Source organism: Vespa mandarinia, chromosome 22 (assembly GCF_050613455.1).
Source record: "Vespa mandarinia isolate Hongniang chromosome 22, ASM5061345v1, whole genome shotgun sequence".
NCBI lineage: Eukaryota > Metazoa > Arthropoda > Insecta > Hymenoptera > Vespidae > Vespa > Vespa mandarinia.
Genome location: NC_140831.1, coordinates 357,641 through 381,567, shown reverse-complemented (window position 1 = coordinate 381,567; position 23,927 = coordinate 357,641). Strand labels below are relative to the sequence as shown.

The following is a 23,927-nucleotide window of genomic DNA, read 5'->3' as shown; positions in this document are numbered from 1 at the left end:
AAACGGAACCTCGACGATAATATTCCTCAGAGATTCTGATCGATAGGATTCTCGCTTGGAGAAAAAAAAATATGACATTTGCGAAAATTTTTTTATTTTTTTTCTTGGATGATTTCGAGAATTTCAAAATATAAAAATAACAAAAATTTATCTATAAACTCCTCGGAGACTTTGGTAAAAGCTAAAATATGAAGGAAAAAAAGAAAAAAGAAACGAACTCAAGAGTAAACTCAAGTACCAACCTACCTGTCGATCTTCCAAACGGACGTTCGACATCGAGTTACGCTTTCCGCAAAGACGCCTCTAATCCACGTGGGAGGCGCTGAATGTTCCGGAAATCGACGAAGGCGAAGGAAAAACTAGTGCCATCGAAATCTTCTTTCCATTTTCTATACGATTCCACTTTCTCCTTTTCCCCTATCTAAACCCGTCACTCTTCTTTCTTTTTACATTTCCTTTACGTTTCCTTCATGTTCGCGTCTCTCCGCGCACATACAATCACGCGCGTGTGCGTAGTTTTTCTATTTCTCGTGTCGAGCGACGATAAGTCCCTAAAGTCGCCAGATTTCCATTGATTCGCGGGAGAATCACGAAGTATACTCAAAATGTGTATACTTTGGCGTCGTCCGACATCGTAGAATCCGAAAAGCTCTCTCTCTCTCTCTCTCTCTCTCTCTCTCTCTCTCTCTCTCTCTCTCTCTCTCTCTCTCTCTCTCTCTCGTTTGATTCTTCTCGTTACGAGTCTTGGTTTAAACCTATCGTTTTAACCTGTTATGCCTCTAAAGTCACTTTATTTCGATATATCAAACGTATCGTGCATTCGTGTATCACCTCGTTCGGTCTGTTCCGAATCAAACTCGAATTATCGAGGATATTTGTCATCGATGATTTTCACGATTAAACGAACGAAAGTGATGGATTAACGTAGAAATTATATAAATCGTCGAATGCCTTCTCGAAATACAAAACCGATCGTATGGATATGATTTTTGTTAATTAAAAGACATCAATCATCTTCATTTATTAGCTTCGTTATGATTTCTACTTAAAGCGTATTTCAAGTATGACCAATTCGGAATCGTATAATTGCGAGCTTACGAAGTGGCATTAAAAATCGTCAAAACGAGAACTAATCGATCGATGAAGCGCCCTTAGGAATTAAACATTTTCGCTCTTTGAAAATGTCATACGTAGTATCGTAACGAACGCGTACCAGCTGGACCGAGTGACAACGACCAATTTATATTGGTTTTGATTTGCAACGTATCATAACCGGCATCGTTCGCATTTATCGAAAAGAAAAAAAGAAATATTGCTTTTTGAAACGCAATAACTAATAAATATTCAATATTAATATAGTTTGCTAGATTCACGCTCCCTAAATTCTTATAAATCGTTGAATATTCGCTCGTTAACCGACGATTCAATTACAATATATTATTTAGTCGTTAATCGTTTGGATTGTTTCAACGATATCGAGGCAAAGCCCCTGACTGGTTTGCAAAAATAATGATATATACATAGATGAATCAACAAATTGATCAAGGAATAAACGAAGCCAAGCTATCGACGAAACATCGAGTAACCTTTATGAGTTTACCATCTTTTTTCGCTACCTACAAACGGTCCTAGATAAAGGAAAAGAAAAAGGTAAAAAGCGAGTAATACAAATTTTCGATGGAAAAACGAAGGAAAGGCGAAAGACAAAAGGGACGATGAATGAATTTCAAAAGATAATAGAGACTCGCCTACCCTTTAGACGTCCAGCATACCGTCAATGATTGCAAAAATACGAAGGACGCTCTGCCAGCTGAATAATGACGTTTCATCTCTGGAAAAATTGAATTCTTTCAATTTATTTTCGATTTCAATTCCGCCCGCAAAGGTACGCGCGAGCCATTTGTCGTCGTTGCTTGTCGGTGTGCAGCTGAACCGCATAAAAGCACTCCATTCGTTCGCGGTCGTAATATACCAGCAACGGCCCTCCGATGGATTAAACATTGACGAGAGAACTTTTTAAAGCGGATTCTGGGAACCACGCCCGATAGGTGTAAAATATGTAGCTACAACGGAGTGTTGGTCAGGACGGATGAAAAAGTTGACTGAGATAGGACGCGCGAGCGAGAGAGGGCCGCGTGTATATACACAGGGTGTCGCATTTGAACGAATCACAAAAATATCGTACAATACGGATACGGATTTTACGACGATATATTTATTCGAAACGTAAAACGAGAATAACAAATATTCTCGTTACGTGATATTATCTTTTTCAATAGCTTTCGACCTGCAACCTTCGACGGATCATCTTAAATGAACCATCCTGTACAGAAATGAAAGGACAAAAAAAAGGAGAAGGGAAACGTAGCGATATCGAGAGGACCAAAACGCATTCTGCGTTCGCTTTAATGACAGATAATGCAGGTATTATACGGGCGACCGATGTTCACGATCGATCTCTATATATCCGCGCGTGATTGCATTAATCGGCTTAACGGTCGTGCATACATCGCCAAATAAATTGGCCGTGATCGACGTTTAGTCGTACACCCCCTACGGACGACCGTATTCGTACCCTCATCGTTTCTCTCGACGTAATCGTCATAATGTTTCCCGAGAAGGAAACAAAAGGAAAAAAAAAAGAAAAAAAGAACTTTAGTACCATTTTTTCGAGCCCAGCTAAATTATTTTTATTTCATTACTCGATCGGCGAAATATGATCCGAGAAATACGAGATTTCGCGGACGTATACGTTCGGAGTCCTCGAATCGTGAGCTTGACAAATACAAGATTATGATATTAATAGAAAGTTCCTAGTAGAATTAATGTCATTAGATTTCACCAGTGATATATCGAACGGACTTTATCGCACGTAGATAAGTACGAATGTACATTGCACCTACATACATATTTACGAAGCGAAGCTTTCGAAATCGAGAAAGGAAACGTCTGTTTGTTCGTACGTTTGTACAGAAGATTAAGTCACGGTGTAACTACGGCAAAGTGTCAGATAATAAATCGACGAGACAACTGTTCTAACGTAAGACCAAAGCGGGACATCAGTAAGGAGGCACGAAAACTTGCTCGCTGGTTTCAGATGGCAGCCAGTTACGGTAGAGCTTCTTATTGCATAATTTTCTAAGTGGCCAAGAGCTTTGTCTTTATCACAAACTCGCTACACGAAATGTTGTTTCGCTTCTCTGTTAATTAACTAATTATAAGACCGAACGTTCACGGACGCGCTCTGAGCTTTAGCCGTGCGAGTCGTCTGCATTGCTCGTATTCTCCTTTAAACTTCTCCAGAATTATATTATATAAGAGAGATCTACGAATCGTGTTTGGACAAATTTGACGATTTTCTTGCTTCGAAGTTGTGTAATTAATCTTTTAGCTTGATTAATCGAATTTCTCTTATTGCGCTACATCAAAATGAAACTCTATAGAAATACTCCCTATGTAAGTCGAATTTATATGTTCTGATAAAATCGCAAACGATGCACCAACGTAACCCGTTAACAGCAATCGATACGCGGACACATAGGCAGGCTTGAGAAGTAGCAAGGAGCATAGGTTGATCCTTCGCACGTGCAGCGTATGCAGAATCGAACGCAAGACGGTGGTGGTTCTATTTTAGGTCTCGGACATTCGCATTTTACTCGACAGGGTCGTATCGGACATGGTCCCGCTACGCATACGGTCGGTGGCGGTGGTGGAGGACAAGGCCGTTCTCTGCAGATCTATAAATTCATTATACTCGGTTAGAGATCGGAAATGTTTTCCTAGAAATATCTTAAATCACTCGAGACGATTAATTAACCATTATCGTTCATTTCCTTTCTAATGTTCCTAAAGATCTTTTAATTATCCATTAATAGATCTTTTACGAGTAATACTTGCTATTTTAATTTTGTCAACGAGATGGTAAAACTTGAAAAGTTAAGTGATTTATAATAATTATACGCATGAGAAAGAAAAAGTATAAAGGTATTTGAACCTTTTGAAAACAAGATGTACGTATATTATTCTAACGAGGTAATCGTTATATTAACGAGAACAGGGAAAAAAGGTGTTAGAAATGTCCCAATGCTTTCGGAGAATGATCTCGAGTGCAAATTGCATTTATCAACACATTTCACAAAAAGTGATAGACGTACTAATGGCAAGCACGTGGGAGGAGGACAGCATCGCTTAGGTGGACACTGCTGCATCGGTGGACAACCATCCTTTGGACAGCAAAACGGCGCTGGTCTTATATGACAGCACGGCGGGGGTAAAGTGCTCGTACGCCTTGCCTCTCCACAGCTACTCTGACAAGACATTTTTCTTCTTATACAATACTACGGAGCTAAAGGAAATATCCTTGTTGAAACTTCCTCCCAGATTTACGATCAAGCTTTTATGACGGAGAAAGAAAAACCCATGAGAAACCTGGACGAGTATTAATTACTGGCTACATTTTGAAAAAAGTTCTTTGATAAACTGATGCTTCGTCCTTGTCGTCTATATGCGTCTGCTTGCCTTTGTCTTTCCCTTCTTCTTTTTTTTTTCCTCTTTTTTTGCATTCGACTATTTCGAGATAAAATTACATACTTCAGATAAGTGTCCGTAAATCCTGTTTTTTCCTCGTTTCCTGCTTTTTCTTCCGTAAATTTTTATATTAAAACGATGTCGCTTTTTTCTTTATTAACTTGGATGAAAAATTATATTCCGCTTTTAGGAACAACTTTTGAAAACTGGATTTCCACAACAGTCGTACCACTTTAGACAGCAACATGTCTTTCGAATTGGTTTTGGACAAAGATAACAATTTGGTATAGTTGGACGATAACAGGGCGCATAAGTCGATCTGTATAACCAGAAAAAATCGTACACGACTTTTTGTCCAAATGTATAAATTGAAAGGTTAAAGAAAGAAGAAATGCATCGATAAAAACTTTTCGCTTATATATCGATATCTATTCGTTTACCTGTCACACGTGTACGTCAGTTGAAATTGAACGCTGGACTGTCCGCAAGTTGGTGTCCGACAAGATGAACACGGTGGACACGGTGGACAAGCTGGATCATTACAAGGTTGTTTCTCAATGCAACGCGATGAAACGGAAGGTGGATGTACGACGAGAGCTTCCGCAAAAGTCAATGCCATCTTGGTTGAAACGATTGCTGAGTAAGATTAATTTTGACCACACAGCCTGATCTCTTTTCGATCATAACGTTTTCAGTTTATTTCCTTTCTTTTTTTTTTTTTTTTTTTTTAACTAGTAATTTAGGCTGATCAACAGCGTGCATTAAATTTTTTAATCCATAGGTTATACAGCAGCGGAAGTTTGCAGCGGATAAAAGAAAAGAAAGAAAAGACAAGAAAAAAAACAAAAAAAAAAAACAACGAAAGAACAAACGCAAACATTCATGCGTCTGTTCCATTCCGCATAATTTTCATTCGCTATCGCAAGAAAATAATGATCCAGGAGACGCTGTATCTTACTTACATACGTACAAAAAAAAGACGATTTCGTAATCACAACAGACATTATATAATAAACCGTATCTTTACAGGGGCAGATACATTGTAAAGTGAACAAGGATATCTTTTACGAAATATACACGCATTAAGTTGTACGTTTGATCCAGGAATCGATCGGCAACATTATGTACAATACAACCACGAAAGAGTGCATAACGATAATCGTCGCCGAATCAGCAGCCAACGTGGTTGCACTTTCGAATTTGGCACGCGGTACGTTTACTTTGCCCGTCGATTTCCATTTAGATGTCCCTTTTGCACTGTATTTTTTCACTTTTCCAAGAGTCGGGACATCTAAACGCGCAATGCTCTCGCTTCCTGGTATATTTCATAAAAATAAAATGGGAAATGAGAGAAGAAAGAATTTTAACAAAGAAAAAAAAGATGAAATACGAGAAAGCCTCCTTTTCTCTCTCTTTCTCTCTTCCTCTCCCCTTTATCTTTATCTCTCTGTTTTCTCCTATTTCTATCTAACGCACATTAGATATCGTTTTAGAATTTTCCAGGAAAAACGGAGCTTGCATTCGACCGGGCGGACTCATCGGTCCAGTTTTCGACTTCCAACCAGCTTGAAATACGCGCTCACCCAACGTACGCGCGGAGCGAGGGGTTGAAAAAAGGGGGTAGTATAGAAAAAAAAAAGGTAGGTAAAGAAAGAAAATGAAATAAAAACAATAATAATAAGTACCTAAGACGAAATGTCAGTAACGAATCGCCGTGGCTGCGTTATATACACGTTTTACCTCTCGCTCGCTTTCTCTCTCTCTCTCTCCCCCCCCCCCTCCTTCTCAATCTTTCTCTCGCTTGCTTACTTTCCTTTTTTTATTCTTTTCTTTCTGTACGCACGCTTATGTTTCCCGAGAGAAGCTTAAAGTATAAGCTATCCTGGAAACTGAGAAGGACGCCGACGAAATCCATCGCACCGGTTACTCGCGAATAACAAGCAACGATCGTGACTGGATATGTCTCCTCTTTGTGCTCTAGTACGTGTACGTGTGTTTCTTGTGTTTCATGTAGCGTGTACGTTGTATGTGTATGTATTATTATTCGATGCTTTTTAAGTACATGGACTAACCAACATTTTTATAAGTACTGCCGCAAATACATAACGATCACGCTTCTGCTTCTTTATAAACCTTCTACTGTATTTTATCTTTCATTCTCCGTCTCTCTCGTTATATATATAGATATCTCTCTCTCTCTCTCTCTCTCTCTCTCTCTCTCTCTCTCTCTCTCACTCTTTCCCTCCTTTTTCTTTTCGATCTCTGTTTTCCTTTTAATCTCTTTTGATTTTCGGGACGGACGGAAGGTGGCTTCACGAAAACCATCCATACTGATCTCCGAAAAGCCACAACGACGAATGCTCCTTGATATTTTTTTGTCTTTGTATTCTGTTGTATTTTGTCTTTGTAATCTAATCGCTTATGCAATGATATTGCTTCGCTTTTCGATAAAATATTATCTCTAACTTAAAACTAATCTCTAGAGGTAACGAAAAATATCACAATTTCATAAACGAAACTGCTCATTTTCCCGACACGAATACTATACGAACGATAAAACAACCGATAATAAAAAGCGACTATTGTAGTATACATTCTTCGAGAAGAATGTGTTGTTGCATGATGGGCAAGTGTGAAGACGATCGCCTACACATTTCCAATATTTATATTTGCATTTGACGCAATTCGTGAGAAGACAGCTTACAATGAATGGTCCAGTCGCCTGGAAAGCAAAATCTAGACGATCTGAGAATTTTGCTTTTTTCATGAATCTTAGATCCAGTTAGAAAAATGAGGCTAACATCGTCGCACACTTAGAAATCATACAAAACCATTGTTAATCAATTAGCACATAGTTTAATCGATAATTAGTGATCTTAAATAAATGAATCGATCACCAATATCACGTACTCGACCTCCGATCAAAGACTACGCTACGCGAGCGGTGGTGAGAAGAAGTTGTTAACGGCGGACCTAGCATCCCTTAAATTCACTACACAGCTACGCGTGTATAAAGCGTATAGCGGAGGTGATAAGAAGGATAAATTGGCAGAACGGTCTTCTAAAACATCCTCCGAAACTTATAAAAAGTGTAATACACAAAAGTCTTATATAGTACCACACGTGTCATGTACCATGAATGGATCTTTTCAATAAATAAATTCCCTAAGCGAAAACAATATTTTTTATGAAGCTTCATAAGTAATGCGATTAAATCTGCGAAAGGCAGGCATTCGTCGTTGTTCTTTTCTCAATCATATCAGTTCATTAAATCGCTCTTTCTCTCTCTATTTCTTTTAATCGAATTACATTTAAATAACTACTTTATGTACAATGCATACAGATCATCCAAGTAACGATCGAACGCGTATCTCGTAATATCAATTTCATAAAGAAAAGAAAATGTAAGCTTCGCTTTTCTATTTTGAGACGTGCTCGCTCGTCCTTCTCTCCCTCATTCGTTCCATTCTTTCGACTTGCTCTGCTTCCGATCCGTTACGAAAAATAAAACGAAAGCGTAGCCACCGCTAATGAAAGACAGAAAAAAGCCCCGAGATGAAATACTACCGCGATTTTTTTTTCGTTTTTTCGTTTTTTTTTCTTTTTTTTCTTTTTTTTTTTTTTATTCTAGTACAAGGGACCGAGGAGTTTCTCTCTTGAGTTTGTTTCTCGTCAAATTGGACGATCGTTTTCTGTCTCTCTCTCTCTCTCTCTCTCTCTCTCTCTCTCTCTCTCTCTCTCTCTCTCTCTCTCTCTCTCTCTCTCTCTCTCTCTCTCTCTCTCTCTCTCTCTCTCTCTCTCTCTCTCTCTCTCTCTCTCTCTCTCTCTCTCTCTCTCTCTCTCTCTCTCTCTCTCTCTCTCTCTCTCTCTCTCTCTCTCTCTCTCTCTCTCTCTCTCTCTCTCTCTCTCTCTCTCTCTCTCTCTCTCTCTCTCTCTCTCTCTCTCTCTCTCTCTCTCTCTCTCTCTCTCTCTCTCTCTCTCTCTCTCTCTCTCTCTCTCTCTCTCTCTCTCTCTCTCTCTCTCTCTCTCTCTCTCTCTCTCTCTCTCTCTCTCTCTCTCTCTCTCTCTCTCTCTCTCTCTCTCTCTCTCTCTCTCTCTCTCTCTCTCTCTCTCTCTCTCTCTCTCTCTCTCTCTCTCTCTCTCTCTCTCTCTCTCTCTCTCTCTCTCTCTCTCTCTCTCTCTCTCTCTCTCTCTCTCTCTCTCTCTCTCTCTCTCTCTCTCTCTCTCTCTCTCTCTCTCTCTCTCTCTCTCTCTCTCTCTCTCTCTCTCTCTCTCTCTCTCTCTCTCTCTCTCTCTCTCTCTCTCTCTCTCTCTCTCTCTCTCTCTCTCTCTCTCTCTCTCTCTCTCTCTCTCTCTCTCTCTCTCTCTCTCTCATTCTTCTACAGCGTTCCATTTCATTTCACTCAGTTTACTAATTTTATCGATATGCATTACGTCATGATACATTGTATCTCGATATTCGTGAAAGTATACGTTCTCCTTTGATCGCTCCTATAATCCTCGATAATATTAAATGCAATTCGATCATACGTATAATAGACAACGATAGTGCAGGATGTACTGCTTTCTAATTTCAACATCTAAATTCTTTATTTATTTTAAGTAACTACGTGCGTTTTGCCGGATAGGGTACGGTAGAGTAGTCGGTGCTTTGATAGCTCGCGATCGTATCCAATCGAATACATATCACAGTTCCATCGTGAAAACATTGACGTTTAAAATATCACGAATTCGATCAATTTCAAACTTATCAAAAACGAATAATCATACGTGCCTTATACGACCACGAGCCGGACTACGTGTTTATTTTCATGCTTTTTTCTCGTTTTTTTCTTCTTTTCCGATTACGAAATAAAAACAAAAACAAAGATAAAAAGTAACAAAATGTCTCAAAATAGAGCCATAAGAAGATAGACTCTTGTGCAGCGTAATCTTGGTGCGTACAATTTTGCGTCTCATGCAGAACAACGATAACCGCTCTCGGCTGGAGCCTAGACTATCGAGATTACTTTTAATATTCGAATATTAATCGTCATCGGACGAACATTTAAATATGCAACTAGCAGATATGCAGTCCTTCTTCGAAGGCTGCCTTTCTTCGCATAAGTACTCTTTTTATCGTCGTCTACAGTCTTTTTTTCGATCGATCCAAGAAGACACACACGCGCACACACACACACGCGCGCGCGCGCGAGCGCGCGCATATGTATATATACGTGTGTATATACACACACACACTCTCCCACACACACATACATATACTTTGAAAGCGCATTCACGCCTCATTTTCTCTTTCAACGTTCTTCTCCTTGTTCTTATTTGTCGAGCGTGCATCATCATCATCGTCGTTATCATCATCAACGTCCTCCTAACATTAATGCGTGCTTCTATCGAGGCTGTGCGCATACTTTGTTTTCTAACTACAATAATTAAGCGATAGAATCTCTAGGATATTTTCTTCCTCCCGTTTGCCCTCCTCTTTCCTTTCTCATATGCAAATTCGTTGCTAAACGCTCGCCGTCTCTTTTTCCCCCGTAACACTACAGCGACAACAATGAGGTACGTGTCAGGGATCGTCGTCTCGTGACGAGAAAAACCAAGCGATAATCCAAGTCGAGTTTCGCTCGTCTTTACGGTTAAGAGAGTAGACAAAGGGAGAGGAAGAAATCGACTTTTTTTCTTCTCCTTCTCCTTCTCCTCCCCTTCCTTCTCATCTTCACGTATAATACCTACGATCGTGGGTGAGATCGAGGCGCGAGCGTACGTGCAGCCGTCACTATGTGTTCGAGCGAAAGTACTTGGCGACGCTGTTCACGAACTCCTGGCGCTACAATTGCACCTGGAAGGCCTGAGTAGCGTTAGGAACGACAAATGGATTCGTCGTCGTCGCCGACTGTCGAAGATTCCTAGCTGCGATTTCCGCCCATTCGGCATCGAAAGGATCGGAAGGACCTCCTCTACTCGCTTGACCGCTCATTGCGGCCGAGCCGAGAGAGAGAGCCCTTGCATGTAATGGCGGTGCTCTTCGTGGACTGGTGCTCGAAGCTTGCTGCGATACAGAGGAGGTCGATTGAGGCGCCGTCGATACCGGCACTGCTCCTGTTATACTACCTAACCATTGTTCGGGCTTTGGGAGAGTACCTGCTGCTGCTACCGCCTGAACCTGTATATTCACATAGAAATATTTTTTTTCTCTATAATCGATAATCGAATTAGGAGCCATCTTATAAGAAAAACGTTACAATTCTCGGAACTTCCGTTACTAATTCTTGAAATCTGACATTCTCTCACCGGAGTCGTAGGAATAGTAATCGGACATATCCCAGAGACATCACTGACCACGGCTGTGGACAACGAGGAAGAAACCGAAGCTACACTGGCGCTAGGAGAGGTGCTCCTTGGTGTTGCAACTTTGTTTAATTGATTATTGACTGGAATCGTCGATTTGTTCACTGCCACCGCTGTAGAAGTACTGCCGAGGGAAGAGGTAGAGGCCGTGCTAAATGCGGGACTGGCCGCTGTAGGCGTCCCAAAGGCACCTACGCTAGACGCGGGTGTACTCATCACCACAGGAGTGGTTGTGCTTGTCCTCGAAAGAATGGGACTTAAATTGCTGGCCTTATTTAGGACAGGCGTCAGCCTAGGATTCACCGCGAGAATCGGCGAAGGGGATGACTCCTGCCAACTTGGTTTCACGTCGTTCAAATTTGCGAGATCCTCGTTCTTGTCGTTGTTGTTATTGTTGTTAAGATTCGGCCCATTTTGTAATTTCATGTCGTCCAGCGAGCTGCTACTCGTTACTGAAAAAGAACACGATTCGGAGATTAAGATATAATGTCCCTGGATACATCTAACTTTTATTATATCTTTAACCGAATCCATCTTACCGGGAGGTGTATTGTTAGTATTCATGAAAAGTTGCTTCGCGACCGAACTGGTTGTGGCTTGGGAAGGCAATGGTCCAAAATCGTCGCTGCTCGAAAGCAAGGAAAGTCCATGGGACAACTGTTGGCACATCGCAGAGACGCTATCCTGTCCACCTGGCGATATTTCCGGTATTGGGCTCACTGTCGAAATGAAATTCTTATCATGGTTTTTTCCTACTTTACGATATTAATTACGTTCACATTATGTACGAACAAGTACAGCGAATTGGTGCCGAGTACTATCGAAATGCATGCCGAACCACGTTTGGGAACGTGTAACAAAGCGTGAAAATGAAAATCAAGAAAAACACTGGATCAAATTTATATTGATCCAGTAACGACGGTAACTATTGAAGCACGAGGGACAGGGAAAAAACTCTTTCGTGTACAAGCCAGTGTTTTGTCATTTTCAAATGAGAACATTATGGGGGACTCTCTACTAGGAACGTCTAATCTAAAGGGGTGGGTGGGGAACGAATTGAAACTATTTTAACGTTGGTTCGAATAGTTTTATGCACCGAGGTTTTATCAAAAAAAAAAAAAAAAAAAAAAAAAAAAAAAAAAAAAAAAAGGAAAGAACGTTTTCTTTTTGTATTTACCAAACAGTCACTTTATCATTAAAGACGATCGAACCAACGTTATGATTGGACTACCATGATCTAGATTTATCCGACTCTTCGTGTCCACCTAAAAACAAAATTATTGATTGTGCAAGAATAAAGGTGTGTATCGTTTTAAAACATCAAATACGATGGGATAAACTACAACGAAATTTCGATAAATCTTTGTATCTAGCTACGCGTTCGTTTCCTTTTTATTTTCGATTAAAACGCTCGAATCTGAAACGCAATCGAACAGGTGGCTGACGTATAAACATAAACGAGCACGATCCAAAAGAAACAACGAGGGAGCAGGCAATATGAACGAAGACAATGTAATAATGACCTTCGTCATATCCTTCGTACTCTGTTTGTAAAAATGAAGAGAAGTACATCGTTATTGAATATTATCGAAGTAATGGCCGACTTATCGTTAATTTATAATACTTAACGTCGTACGTTCGTGTCGTCGAAATATGAATAATTATGATATGACTAAAAATTACTCACAAAGTTGTATAAAGTCGTATAAGATCGAAAGTTACCTGGAGGTTTCAAAGGTACGATGTGCTGTATGGTCGATGGCATTCGCGATAAATCCGTAGGTTCAAGACTGTGACTACGTGTACGCTCGAGATTACTAGGAAGATCGTTTACGCGTAAACTGAGCTGTCTTTTAAATGGAGACGCTTGATTCAATTGAGTAAAACCCCTGAAGGATCCTTGTCGTTCTAACATAGAAGGCGTGGCATGGGGTCTCTCAATAGCGAAGGGATTGTACACCTGCTTCACCGGAGGAACATCTATAATAAGAGAAAAATAATAATAACAATCAGCATGAAATTAGAATTTTCTTTTCTAAGAAGGCTCGTATGGTAAATACAATTCAATGAATGGGATTAATCGATTATCGTTATCGTCTCGTTATTAACAATAATGCAAGCCTCGTTAAGATCATTAAAGTATATTAACAAGTTTCTTAATGTCCATTTTATGTGATCGACGATTAGGTTAATATGACTTTAACGTTATTTCTTATAATCCATTACTGAACTATTTTCTGTAATATGTAAAAGTGAAAAGGTTTTTAATGGACAACCGACCTACAGCACGCTCACGCGTATCCTGCAATCTTTCGGTAAGACTCGGTTGCCTGAAGCTACCGCTTCTCGTAAAGGTCGACGTCTTTGAATCAAACGTCATCGTTACACCGCACTCTTTGTCTCTACGTTGCTTTCTCTCCAAGCACGCGGCAAACGCACATCCAACAGCATGACTCAATCTTTCACCCTGAAAGAATGTATCTATGTTAAAATCGAATACGTACGCAGACTCGATCATGTTGTTTTTTCTTTTTTCTTTTCTTTTTTTTATAAGATAGGTTCGAGCAATTCATTTTTCCATTGAGATTATCATATTGATCGTGCAAACAAATGTTATTGCGATTATAGAAAGGCTACCTTATTCATTCGATTTTAACTATTTTTTTGTTCTTTTTTCTTCTCATATATATCATAAGATAGATTATTTCTTTTTCGCGTAATAATGTCTATTCCGACCAAGCAACGTTATATCCCTGTAGAAAGCCACCCTACAGTGCGATAAATGATAAGATAGAGTTCCGACGTACCGACTCCTTTAACGCCAAAAATCCATGACACATCCACCGTCTGGTCGTACCATCCCTGCAGATATAGCTAAAGCCTTTTTCGTGATTGCGATCTGGGGCACAAAAAGAAACTTTCTCAATCGTTTGGTCGACGATCAATCCCTTCGTCTCATCCTCGACCACACGCAGTCCATCGCCGGACACATGAAGGACTGCGCGCACCGGCCTTCTTCTGGAATTCTGCAAGAAAAACATATAATGAATCATTAGCAGATAATGTTCTTTGAATTAATGCAAACTCGATGGTGAATCACCACATATATATATATATATATATATATATATATATATATATATATATATATATGTACATGTAATTATACTAACCCTGAGCACCTTCAAAGCCTCCTCACAAACCTGCATTCCTCTCGACTCGAACACCTCGACGCATCCTAAATACTGTAAAAATTGCTATTATCAATGACATAAATCATAAGATATTATTGAAAAGTTTTGAAATATATCTACAGGCGTAACGAATTAATCGATTGTTCTATTCCTTCTAATCATAGATCTTATTTGTCATCATTAATTATCTTAGGATCGGTCTAATAAGTCTATAGGAATAATGACGAAACAATCGAAAGAAGCCAATTAGTATCAGATCGATCATTCTTGGGTGTCACCCTTTTGTTTAACTCGCGATGAAACTACTAGATGGCGATAAGGAACTTGTAAGGTTTGTGACATCCCCTTGAACAAGCTAATGAAACCGTATATCATCTTAAGGAAATCGCGAAAACGATGGTGCTTACCTTAACGTGAAAAGCGCAGGTAGCGGAACGTACTGCACTCTCGTCTGCTTGCCATTGGTGAGGTTTACTTGATTCCGGTACGTGAGGATCTTTTCGTCGTCGGAAGCTGTCTCGAAAGCTCCTCCGCAGCCGGTCCATCCTCTTTCCCGGCGATCTCTCGCGCTTCTGTGAATATCGATAAAATAAGGGAAACGTAATTTATCTCGTACAAACGTTCACGAATGACAATACACCAAAGTATTTGTTCCCTCCAAAAAGAAAATTACTCTAAAGGAGGACGGATTAGATGTTCTCGAGACGAGCAAACGAAATCAATCGTACTTCAAATCGCTTCGGTTTAAAATAAATTCGATATAACAATGGCATCGCGTTACCTAATCCGATAAAAGAAAACCGATAATTCCTCAATCCGACGATTGGCAATATCGTCTGCGAACAATAACGCAGATAACGCAATGCATCATGATAATATAATAATAGCCGTCCATTATATCGTACCGGTGTACGTGTAAACAATGACAGTGATGAGCAAACAATTGCTAAATTATGAAAGAATACTGTCGATCCTAGGATTCTCGCGGGTTTTCAATGTTAATAAAAAGAATGACCTCGTAAGAAGTCATTCAATCGATGACGATCGGTCGATCGTTTAAGTTATTTCCTGTATAATATACATATTTCGAAGATATCATCGTGTCTATCAATTATTATCACACTTGAACGTTAAATGAAACTCTTTCGACCAAATAGATTTCGATAAGACCGAAGGAGAACAGCTCCCCATTCATCGAAATAAAATCGATGACAAATGAGATTTAATGGGTGCAGTTTCGAACTCAAGAAAGAATCCTCCAGGGTATTCCCAGAGGATTCTGGTAGTCGAGTTTAGTCGATCAATCGTTAAAACCCTAAAAACTTTGGAACCTTGAGAAAGTGACCGCGGTGCGAGAAGCAGATTCTACCAACGGTCGTCGTCGTCGACTCGACGATATAAAAAACCCCTGTGATCGAATCTTGAGGCTGGTTCCCAAAGAATCTTTTATATCGCAACCCCACCTCAGAGTCTCCCCTAATTCCGAACACGGACCTTCTCCCCCTAAATCGGTGCCCCTAAGAGCCAACCGTCGGGATCAAGAACTGAGAGAGACCCGCTGGGAAACCTTCTTCTCCTTCTGTACCTTTCTTTTCTTTTTTTTTTCCTTTCTTTCTTCGACTTGGTCCTATATCACCTTTCATCGAGCTTTCTTCTTCCCTCGTTTCGCCGTTTTCTTAACCAAATTATATACCTACAGTCCTTTCTCCTTTCCAATTTTAAACTATAGCCTATACTATTATCGGGAATAATTGCAACAATTTGAGAAAACGCAATCTTAGTCGAGGTCAATCTCAATTTTTAAAACCCATTCGATCTCACTGTATCTTTTAGATCTGTTACAGACAAATTCGTCTGGAAAGATTATTTTCATTCGGAAAGAAAATCCGTCGAACGTTTGTATAGTAAGAGATCGATCACGTAGAGCAAAGTTATTTACCTGTCTTGCGAAATTCCCTCAGGCATCACGTAATGGATAAGCAAATAGGCCACGTGAGCTATATCTCGAGGCTGGTCTATGCTAGATAACCAACACTGACTCTATCTCACGCTCATGACACAGCGCCACGTTAAACCACAGCTTCTGTTCGTTCCTATTTCTTGCATATAAGTTCTAATAAATATTAGTGAAATCGACAAAACGTAGAACCACCACCGACCCAATCCCTTTTGACCGTATCAATCTCAGGCGGCATGCGTGTACGTGACATGGGAACACAGTTTTTAGGGGTGAGTTCTTTTTTATTCGACTCATTTATCGATCCGGTCTTTTGTGCCCGAACGGAAGGAAATAAAGATCGATCCTGTCAACCGTAGGAACGCGATAATTATAAAAACCGAGAAGGTTCTTCGTTAATGAACGAAAGAGAAGAACGGAAGATTTTCAAAGATAATTTGTCGGAATTCGAAAACGCGTTACAATTTATAAAATTAAATACAAAAAAAAATTATTAAAATGTCATCGCACTGAATAAAAGAAAAAGGAATATTCATTAATCGCGCTGGTTAAAATTAAAATGTAACATACAAAACGTCCATCGAGTGCGATTAAAAGCGAAGCGAAAATGATCTGTAAACGCTCGCTATTTTGAAGATTCGTTCAATCGTTTCACGGATTAATATTAACACACGTTTTCGCAATGAATGAGCGGTTCTCGATCACTCTCGCGCACTATGTATCTACATACGTATAAGCAAACGATACGCGAAGGTCTACGAGAACGATCAACGTACGTACGTACGAACGTATGTCATCTTTGTAACGTTACAACGATTACTGAAGAGAAATGAAACGAATTTGCACCCTATGTCTCACTCTCGTTGCTCTCCGCTCGTCTTTTTTTTCCTTTTTTTTTTTTTTTTTTTTTTTTTTTTTTTTAATTTCCTCGTAAAAATAAGGAACAACGAAAATAATCCACCCTCTAGGATAGGACGATATTCGTGACAGTACTCGGAGAGACTCTTGCTACGATGAAAGGAAAGTCTCGCTAATGGTTAAAACGTGCGAAAGTAAGCACTCTCGACGCAATCGGATTACCCACGGTATTTACTTAGCAAGGTAATAGGCTTACCAATGCGTCGGAGTAAAACGGTCGCGTGGATCGCGTCGTTCTTTCATTGAAAACGAATCTACGTTTCGGACTCGAACGAACGAATCTACCCTCTTGCTCTCCTCCCAGCCCTTCGCAACGACGATCATAATCGTTCTCGAATAAACACTTGTAACGCATTCAACCGGACTATCCATACGCTACTTTAGAATGCAAACCGCATCGGTTACGCTCTCGGTAAGAGTCCAAGTGCCATATGATATTACAAATTGATGTCCTTACTTACCTCTTACTCGTACAAATCGTACACGTGTACTTATATCAATTGTAATATCAATAAGCATGTCATTTTTTATGCAATTTAATATAAAAAAAAAATGATATGCGTTACGAGAAACGTATGAAAAATTATATTATCATGCGTTTAAGCACATTTGAACGTTAAAAGGAATATAGGAGAATAATATAAGATTCTCGGTAGGGGAATTTCAAGAAACGATCGAGGAAGGTACGAGTCGTTCATTAGCAATTCAAAAAGCGTTTCTATGGACGCAAAAACTTTCGACTACGTCCGTTTTTCAAGAGATCTCTAACGCGCAGGCCGTCTTCAAATGATGATATAAATCGTTTACACAGGCTCATAAATATTTTATTACTGTCGTTTGGCGCGTCAATGACAGTCAACTCTTTTTGACCAAGCGTCACGAGTATGTGAGATGTGAAATGTTTCTAGCGTTCCCACATTGATCGTAATTTTATATATTTTTGACGGCTTGCATGTCTCTGTGTTTCTCGTTTCATTTCTAAAGGTATTAAAATCGACATATACGAACTATATAAATTGCATACGTTTCTATACGTCGAATATAAACTGCATACGCGAAGATCGAGTCGCGTCGTTGATAACTTCGTTCAATCGAATTACGCTTCTGCACTTCGAGCAGCTCCCCTCTTTATTATGTGGCATACGCTTTAATGAGCCCGATACGACGGACTCTGCGTTATTAGCGCCGCCTGTATACTTGACTCAACGTGATATATAACCAACGTACTACTATTCAACTCGAATATGTGTGTGCGTATGTGTATCGATCATATCACTTAATTCTCGTTTCATTTGTTCGACCGAACCTTAAAAAGTTAGAATTTTATTCGTTATCGGGTACTTACGAAACGATCTACGTATTATAAAACGGGAGACACAGAGGAGAAGAGCGTAGAGAAAAATAAAAAAAGAGTTGATGACTTACGTCCCGCACCTTTGTTCAAAGAATTCGAAGAGAGTTCAACCACTTTCTTTTTATCTGAAGTTGATCTGTGACTCATATGTACAGTGACTAACGCTGAAAGAATCCGAAAGATAGTGATTCGTCTTCAAGAAAATTTGCAATTCCGACTTGATAAAAGTCAGATTTAAAGAACTATCTTTACATTGATTCCTTTGAAATAACTTTTCTCTGATATCGATGGATATATAAAAAAAAAAAAAAAAAAAATATGTCATTTATTTGTAGCCAATGTCGCTTATTCGAATATCATACGAAACATTTTATACGAATAACATTATACGAGTAAAATTTCAAAAAGTCTGATCAATGATTAATCCACCATTTGTAATTCACGACATTTTTCGTCAAACTTTCCTTATAACTCCTTGTGAATCCTTACGAGTAACTCTTCTCGTATGATAATAGCTCCGACACGACCTTCGAGTGTGAAAGGAAAGATGGCGATGGGGAATGTGCATCTCCATGGTATACTACGTGCGTCGGATGCATAAGCATACGCCCGTGTGCCGTGTTCAAACGTTGCCAGGTCAAAAAAGCGTAGCAATATCCTACTACAGTCGAGGGAGTAGACAGATACTCTTGGGTCAAAAGAGAATTTGGTGACTAATTTCTTTCGTGAATCATGGTTGTGATGCTATGGTAGTGAAATACTCGACGGTTCTAAACTGAAAAGATAATATTATCTGACACCAATCGTACAATACGTACGTATATAATATTACATAATACACAAATAATTACGTAGATGGATGAACAAAAGAATAAAAGGAAAAAGTTTCTGTTTTTTGTTTCAGCAAAAAATGTCTGAAGATCGATGAGAGAAGAACATAGCGAAATTATAATACGTCAATTGTTTCACCAATCATATAATGCAAATGGTGGTCATATCGACCGAACAATGATCGTCGAGCGTGAATAAAACGCGATCTCTTCTAATAATTTTCATTGTATAGTATGTATTACAGTTCGAGCCTTTGCTTGATTTTTACAGCGCCCGCGGACGGCACTGATTGAAATTTTAATTGAACACCGCGCGAACAAGAGAATTCTCCAGCTGAACAATGTAGAATCCCTCTTTCCAAGTAAATTCTCAAGAGTTCCCCTTCATAATCGCGGAACCATTGTTTTCGCTTCATCAACATATTCTCATTGAAGATTTATGTAGTCTTACGCGCAATTCACAAAAGGCATTCTCAACTTTGTTGGATGATTCGATAGTCAGTTATTCGCTTCTACCGTGAATTCCTTTTAAATTCGCTTTAATTATTCGCGCAATGGCGAACCGTTTAAAATAAACTTTATGGAGATTTAGATTCTCCTCTTCCTGCTTTTTAATTCATTCTCCGGTTAACTTTTGTCAGCATCAGGTGTATATACGTGTATGTCTGTGTGCGTATATATATATATATATATATATATGTGTATGTATATATGTATGTATGTATATTTATATATAAAAGATGGGACGACGTAAAAATGTGATTTGCATTTAAAATGTAAGCTACGAGAAATAACACGTTCGTTCTGTTCAAAATTTCAAGTGGTTTACATTACATGTAAATTTCACGTTGGTAAACGTTTTTTCGTTTCTACAATCTCGCATGTAACTACAAATATCTCAAACGAGGTTAAAGAAGAAAAATGTTTTACGCGATCTCTCAGCATATCGAAAGACGATATGCAATTAATAGTTGTAAACTATTAGTTTCATGAGGTAGACGATCTGTCTGTTAACCAGCCAAGAGTTCTTTGCACGAAAATTTGGCACGATTCGTGCTATCTTCGAGTTTCTCTCTTTCTCTCTTTTCGTTTAACAGAACTGTCAGCCGATCGAAGACAAAGATCTTTTAGATCGTAGCGTGCTGTTGTGACCTAGATAAGCACCGGTGAAAGCATGTTCGTAAAGAGCCCTAGAGCAATAGCGTCGACGCAAGTTCGTTGACCGCAGGTCGAAACTTAGGGCGCGGCAATTTTCTAATGGTGACACGTTCTCTTCTTTACGAGATCCACTTCGAAAGTCTATGTATTATCCTGAGATCGAATAACTTCAACGTCGATAAAATGATCTATTCTCCGTTCGTACGAGTTTTCCAATGGTGCATTTCCTTTTCAATCTGTCTATCTTGATAAAAAAAAAAAAAAAATTATAAAGAAAATAAAAAAAATATCGTTCGTTGGGCGTAACAACCTTCGAAAGAAGCGTAGGAAATATATCCGCTGTTGCTTATCCTCTATCTACCTCGATTCGTTTATAACTTCGCCGAGTATCAAGAGGATATGAAAATCGTCGCTACCTGAAATGGCAGCGAGTCTGAGCGTCCAATAGCGCGAGCACCTACGAACGCTTAATCCTTTCACCGCGACAGGTGTTCCGTATGCGGCGATGTTGCTGAATATAATCAAATACGCATACGTTGATAGAAAGATAGAGATAAGTATGTAGATACAGATAGATAGATAAATAGATAGGGAGAAAGAGAGAGAGAGAGAGAAGATAGAAGAAGCATAATATAGACGCACACGTCAACTCAACGACGACGTATGCAAGAAGACAAAGCCGGTGTCCTTTGCGCTCATCTGCATACATATGGAGTCTAGCTCGCAACACGGCTTAACATCGCGCACAACGTCAACCCAATTTCGATTCCTGCTACCGAGTCCTGCCATTAGCAAACGCATTGTCCCTTTTTGTAGATGCCACTTTTCTCGAAAAACTTAACGAAGGAGAATCGCCGAGGAAACGAGAGATGATAAAAAAGGAAATTTTCCAAAAATTCTTTTTCTTCTTCTTCTTTTTCTATTTTTCTTTGCTCATCGAAAAAAATCAATTATCTACCTATCCACATTGATCATTTTACAAACTTTTTCGAACGTTTTGTCACTTTGACCTACTGTACAAAGACATATAGCAGGTGCATTAATCAAGAGCAAAAAATCGATGTCTATCTTTTTGACCTACAAGGATCCAACGACCGGTCGACGCTTTACATAAATCATTAAGGGGAAAAAAAAACAAATAAATAATAAATGCATATATCGCTATTATTTGATTTCAACGTGATGAATGTTGAAAAACATTTACCAAAGAGTTTTATAAGTAAAGTATATGCAAGGTAATTTTACGAGACAAGTAGGCCATTTAAATCGTTGGCCATTGAAATCGAAGGTATGTACGACGATATTTTAAATACCAGCGATTCCAAGTCCCTCCCTTTGTAACTTCTGAACCAGCGGACATCGGCATACCACCGGTTATCCTTGAGTTCGATCCCCTCGCTTTGCACTAGTACGCGCGAGTACGCTCAAACTTGCGCTTACACTTTATATGTATCTACATCGATGTGCCTTTACGATGAGCTTTTCAAAAGTTTAACACGTGCTCTACTTACATAGAACTGTGCATTAAAGCGACATGTTTCCAAACAATCTGTTTCATTAACTAATGGCTTGTTGAGTAACACGGATAAAGCGACTGTAATATTTAAAGTCCCTTTCGGAGCGATTATTTGAATACATTTCTAAAGAGATTGTACGAATTATACTAAGACATTTCATTCGACATTGAAATAAATTAAAAGTTTTAATAATTTCATCGTTAATACGGCAATTCAGCCGATTATAAATCTTTGAAATATCAATTTCACGAGTCATAACTATGAAGATTCATGTCGATTATCTTTCAAAATGTCGAACCTTCATCCTTTTCTACGTTATGTACCTTACATACATCCAGTGGCAAAATAGTTTTATCAAACGAAAGAAGTCGACGCGAACCTCGCGAGTTTCTCCTGTGATGAAAAACCTGTTTGTACGCTTGTGCGTCAACGTTCGAGTGACTTAACTCGTTCGAAAGTGCCGCTACTTCTTTCCTCGAGCGAGTCTCCGCCATCTTTTTCTCTCATCCACACCGCATGCTATAATCGAAGGTGTTTCTTCCTTCTCTCGTCTTCACGTCGAAACTTATACACGATAAAAGAGAACGTGGGATATGATAATGCATCGTACGTACGATATATTAAAGATATATGTGCTAGAACCTTGAAATGGAAGTAATACGACGAAATAATTGTATTATATTTTAATCGGTGATAGAAATATTTCGTATGATCGCGATAAGAAATGAGCGATATACCCGAATGGTTTTCACACATGTACTGATACATACAATTTTCTCGTTTATCAATGTGTTTAAACAAATAAATTTGCGAGGAGAATCTATATACTTACTTGTATATACATTCAATTCAAACTAACAATTCAAACTAACAATTGAACGAACTACAAATTAAGGAATATACCAGAAAATTGCCATATCTAATTAATTCGACAGTAATACGATTATATCGCAGTCGATTATTTATTACAGATGTTTGCATTTTGTTGTAGAATATATCGGCAGTTGATTATATTTCCGTGACAATACGCATCAACGTCCTTCGCGTTAAAACGATGTTAAACGAGTTTGCTTCCTTTCGCGAAATCGATACTACTTAATGAAGACCTCGCTTGAAAAATATTAGCATTAATAACTCTCGTTGTTCGATAAGTCTCAATTTCTCTTGCGATTATCGAATTCTTTTTCTTATTCGTTTATATTGTGTGTATCTCATCGAGTATATGTGTCAATTTTTTATTCCAGTAGAAATATATAAGCGAGAATCGATCGTGCAAACTCTAAATGCGCAATTGTTTTCAAATTGTGATTAATCGAGGAGCGTATGATAACAGCACCACCTACCTATTATTTAATAGCCGACCTACCCGATCTACATCTATCTTACTTAAATATTGCCATATACTTTCCAAAATTATACATTCGTATACGTATGAATCCACCTGGTGCATTAAACTAATTAATGCTACATAATTAAACAATAGACACAGCTGCCTTTTTACACACCTAACGTAATAACTAAGTAATTTGAAAACAGTCGCGAGGTTTTCAAAAGAAACGTGAATAAATATTTCCATGTTCCTGACCTTGTTAAATGCTTTAAAATATGGCGAGTCTTTTTCATTGGACTTTGATCAATCATCGGCATTTATCGCCGTGAGAAGAACCGAGCAATAATTAATAATGCATAGATTAAGAAACTTTGTTTTGTCGGAAGGATCAAGAGTATAATTTTAACTTAGAATCTGAGTCGACGGACAGCTAGCAAAACGATCGCTTGACTCTGAAATCTCTTAACGAATAGAATCCGCGTATCCATCAGGAGGTCGTCCATCGTTGAACTTTCTTCTTATCCCAAGAAATTCACGGGAAGCGGAAGCTTTTCTGCTTTTGACAGCGAAGCGATTCCAAACGCCATGACGGCCGAAGGAAGTCTTAAAGAAACGCGAGGAAATATTTGCTGAAATGCGAACTCAAAGAACAATCATGTTTTTTTTCTTTTCCTAACCCTCTTCGCCGTCTTAAAATACTTGCAATAGTTTGAGTTTACAATACGACCATAAATAAGATCGTTGTTATATAAAATCTTATTTCTAAAGCAAAAATCTATAAGAACGACAAACTT

The 23,927-nt window shown here is 38.9% G+C and overlaps 2 protein-coding genes and 1 long non-coding RNA gene across 9 annotated transcripts in view; 1 reads left to right on the top strand and 2 right to left on the bottom strand.

Moving 5' to 3' along the window:
• LOC118442821 (uncharacterized) overlaps positions 1-8,018 on the top strand; it is a 404,525-nt gene extending 396,507 nt beyond the window's left edge. For both annotated transcript variants that reach the window (XR_014983515.1, XR_014983516.1), the window contains 2 exons: positions 4,718-5,167; positions 5,309-8,018. This is a non-coding gene — a long non-coding RNA (uncharacterized LOC118442821). The remainder of the gene's footprint in view (positions 1-4,717; positions 5,168-5,308) is intronic.
• LOC118442819 (uncharacterized) lies at positions 1,692-5,110 on the bottom strand. The gene is made up of 3 exons (XM_035868986.2): positions 4,968-5,110; positions 4,155-4,846; positions 1,692-3,737 (listed from the first exon to the last, which is right to left on the bottom strand). The coding sequence occupies exons 2-3, from the start codon at positions 4,317-4,319 to the stop codon at positions 3,513-3,515; spliced, it is 390 nt and encodes a 129-aa protein (XP_035724879.1). The 5' UTR covers positions 4,320-4,846; positions 4,968-5,110; the 3' UTR covers positions 1,692-3,512.
• Positions 8,019-8,852: 834 nt separating the features above from the next.
• The window catches only part of numb (NUMB endocytic adaptor protein), a 45,943-nt gene continuing 30,868 nt past the window's right edge, over positions 8,853-23,927 (bottom strand). For 4 of the 6 annotated variants that reach the window (XM_035868879.2, XM_085663517.1, XM_085663518.1 and 1 more), the window contains exons 2-10: positions 14,477-14,641; positions 14,049-14,120; positions 13,683-13,901; positions 13,156-13,342; positions 12,598-12,855; positions 12,399-12,419; positions 11,415-11,594; positions 10,819-11,327; positions 8,853-10,690 (exon numbers count right to left, since the gene is read on the bottom strand). In XM_035868879.2, coding sequence (XP_035724772.1) covers positions 10,355-10,690; positions 10,819-11,327; positions 11,415-11,594; positions 12,399-12,419; positions 12,598-12,855; positions 13,156-13,342; positions 13,683-13,901; positions 14,049-14,120; positions 14,477-14,614 — 1,920 coding nt within the window. In that variant the 5' untranslated portion in view covers positions 14,615-14,641 and the 3' untranslated portion in view covers positions 8,853-10,354. Of the gene's footprint in view, positions 10,691-10,818; positions 11,328-11,414; positions 11,595-12,398; positions 12,420-12,597; positions 12,856-13,155; positions 13,343-13,682; positions 13,902-14,048; positions 14,121-14,476; positions 14,642-16,008; positions 16,032-23,927 lie in introns of those variants that run through there. The other 2 variants (XM_085663519.1, XM_035868878.2) reach the window with 2 other exon arrangements.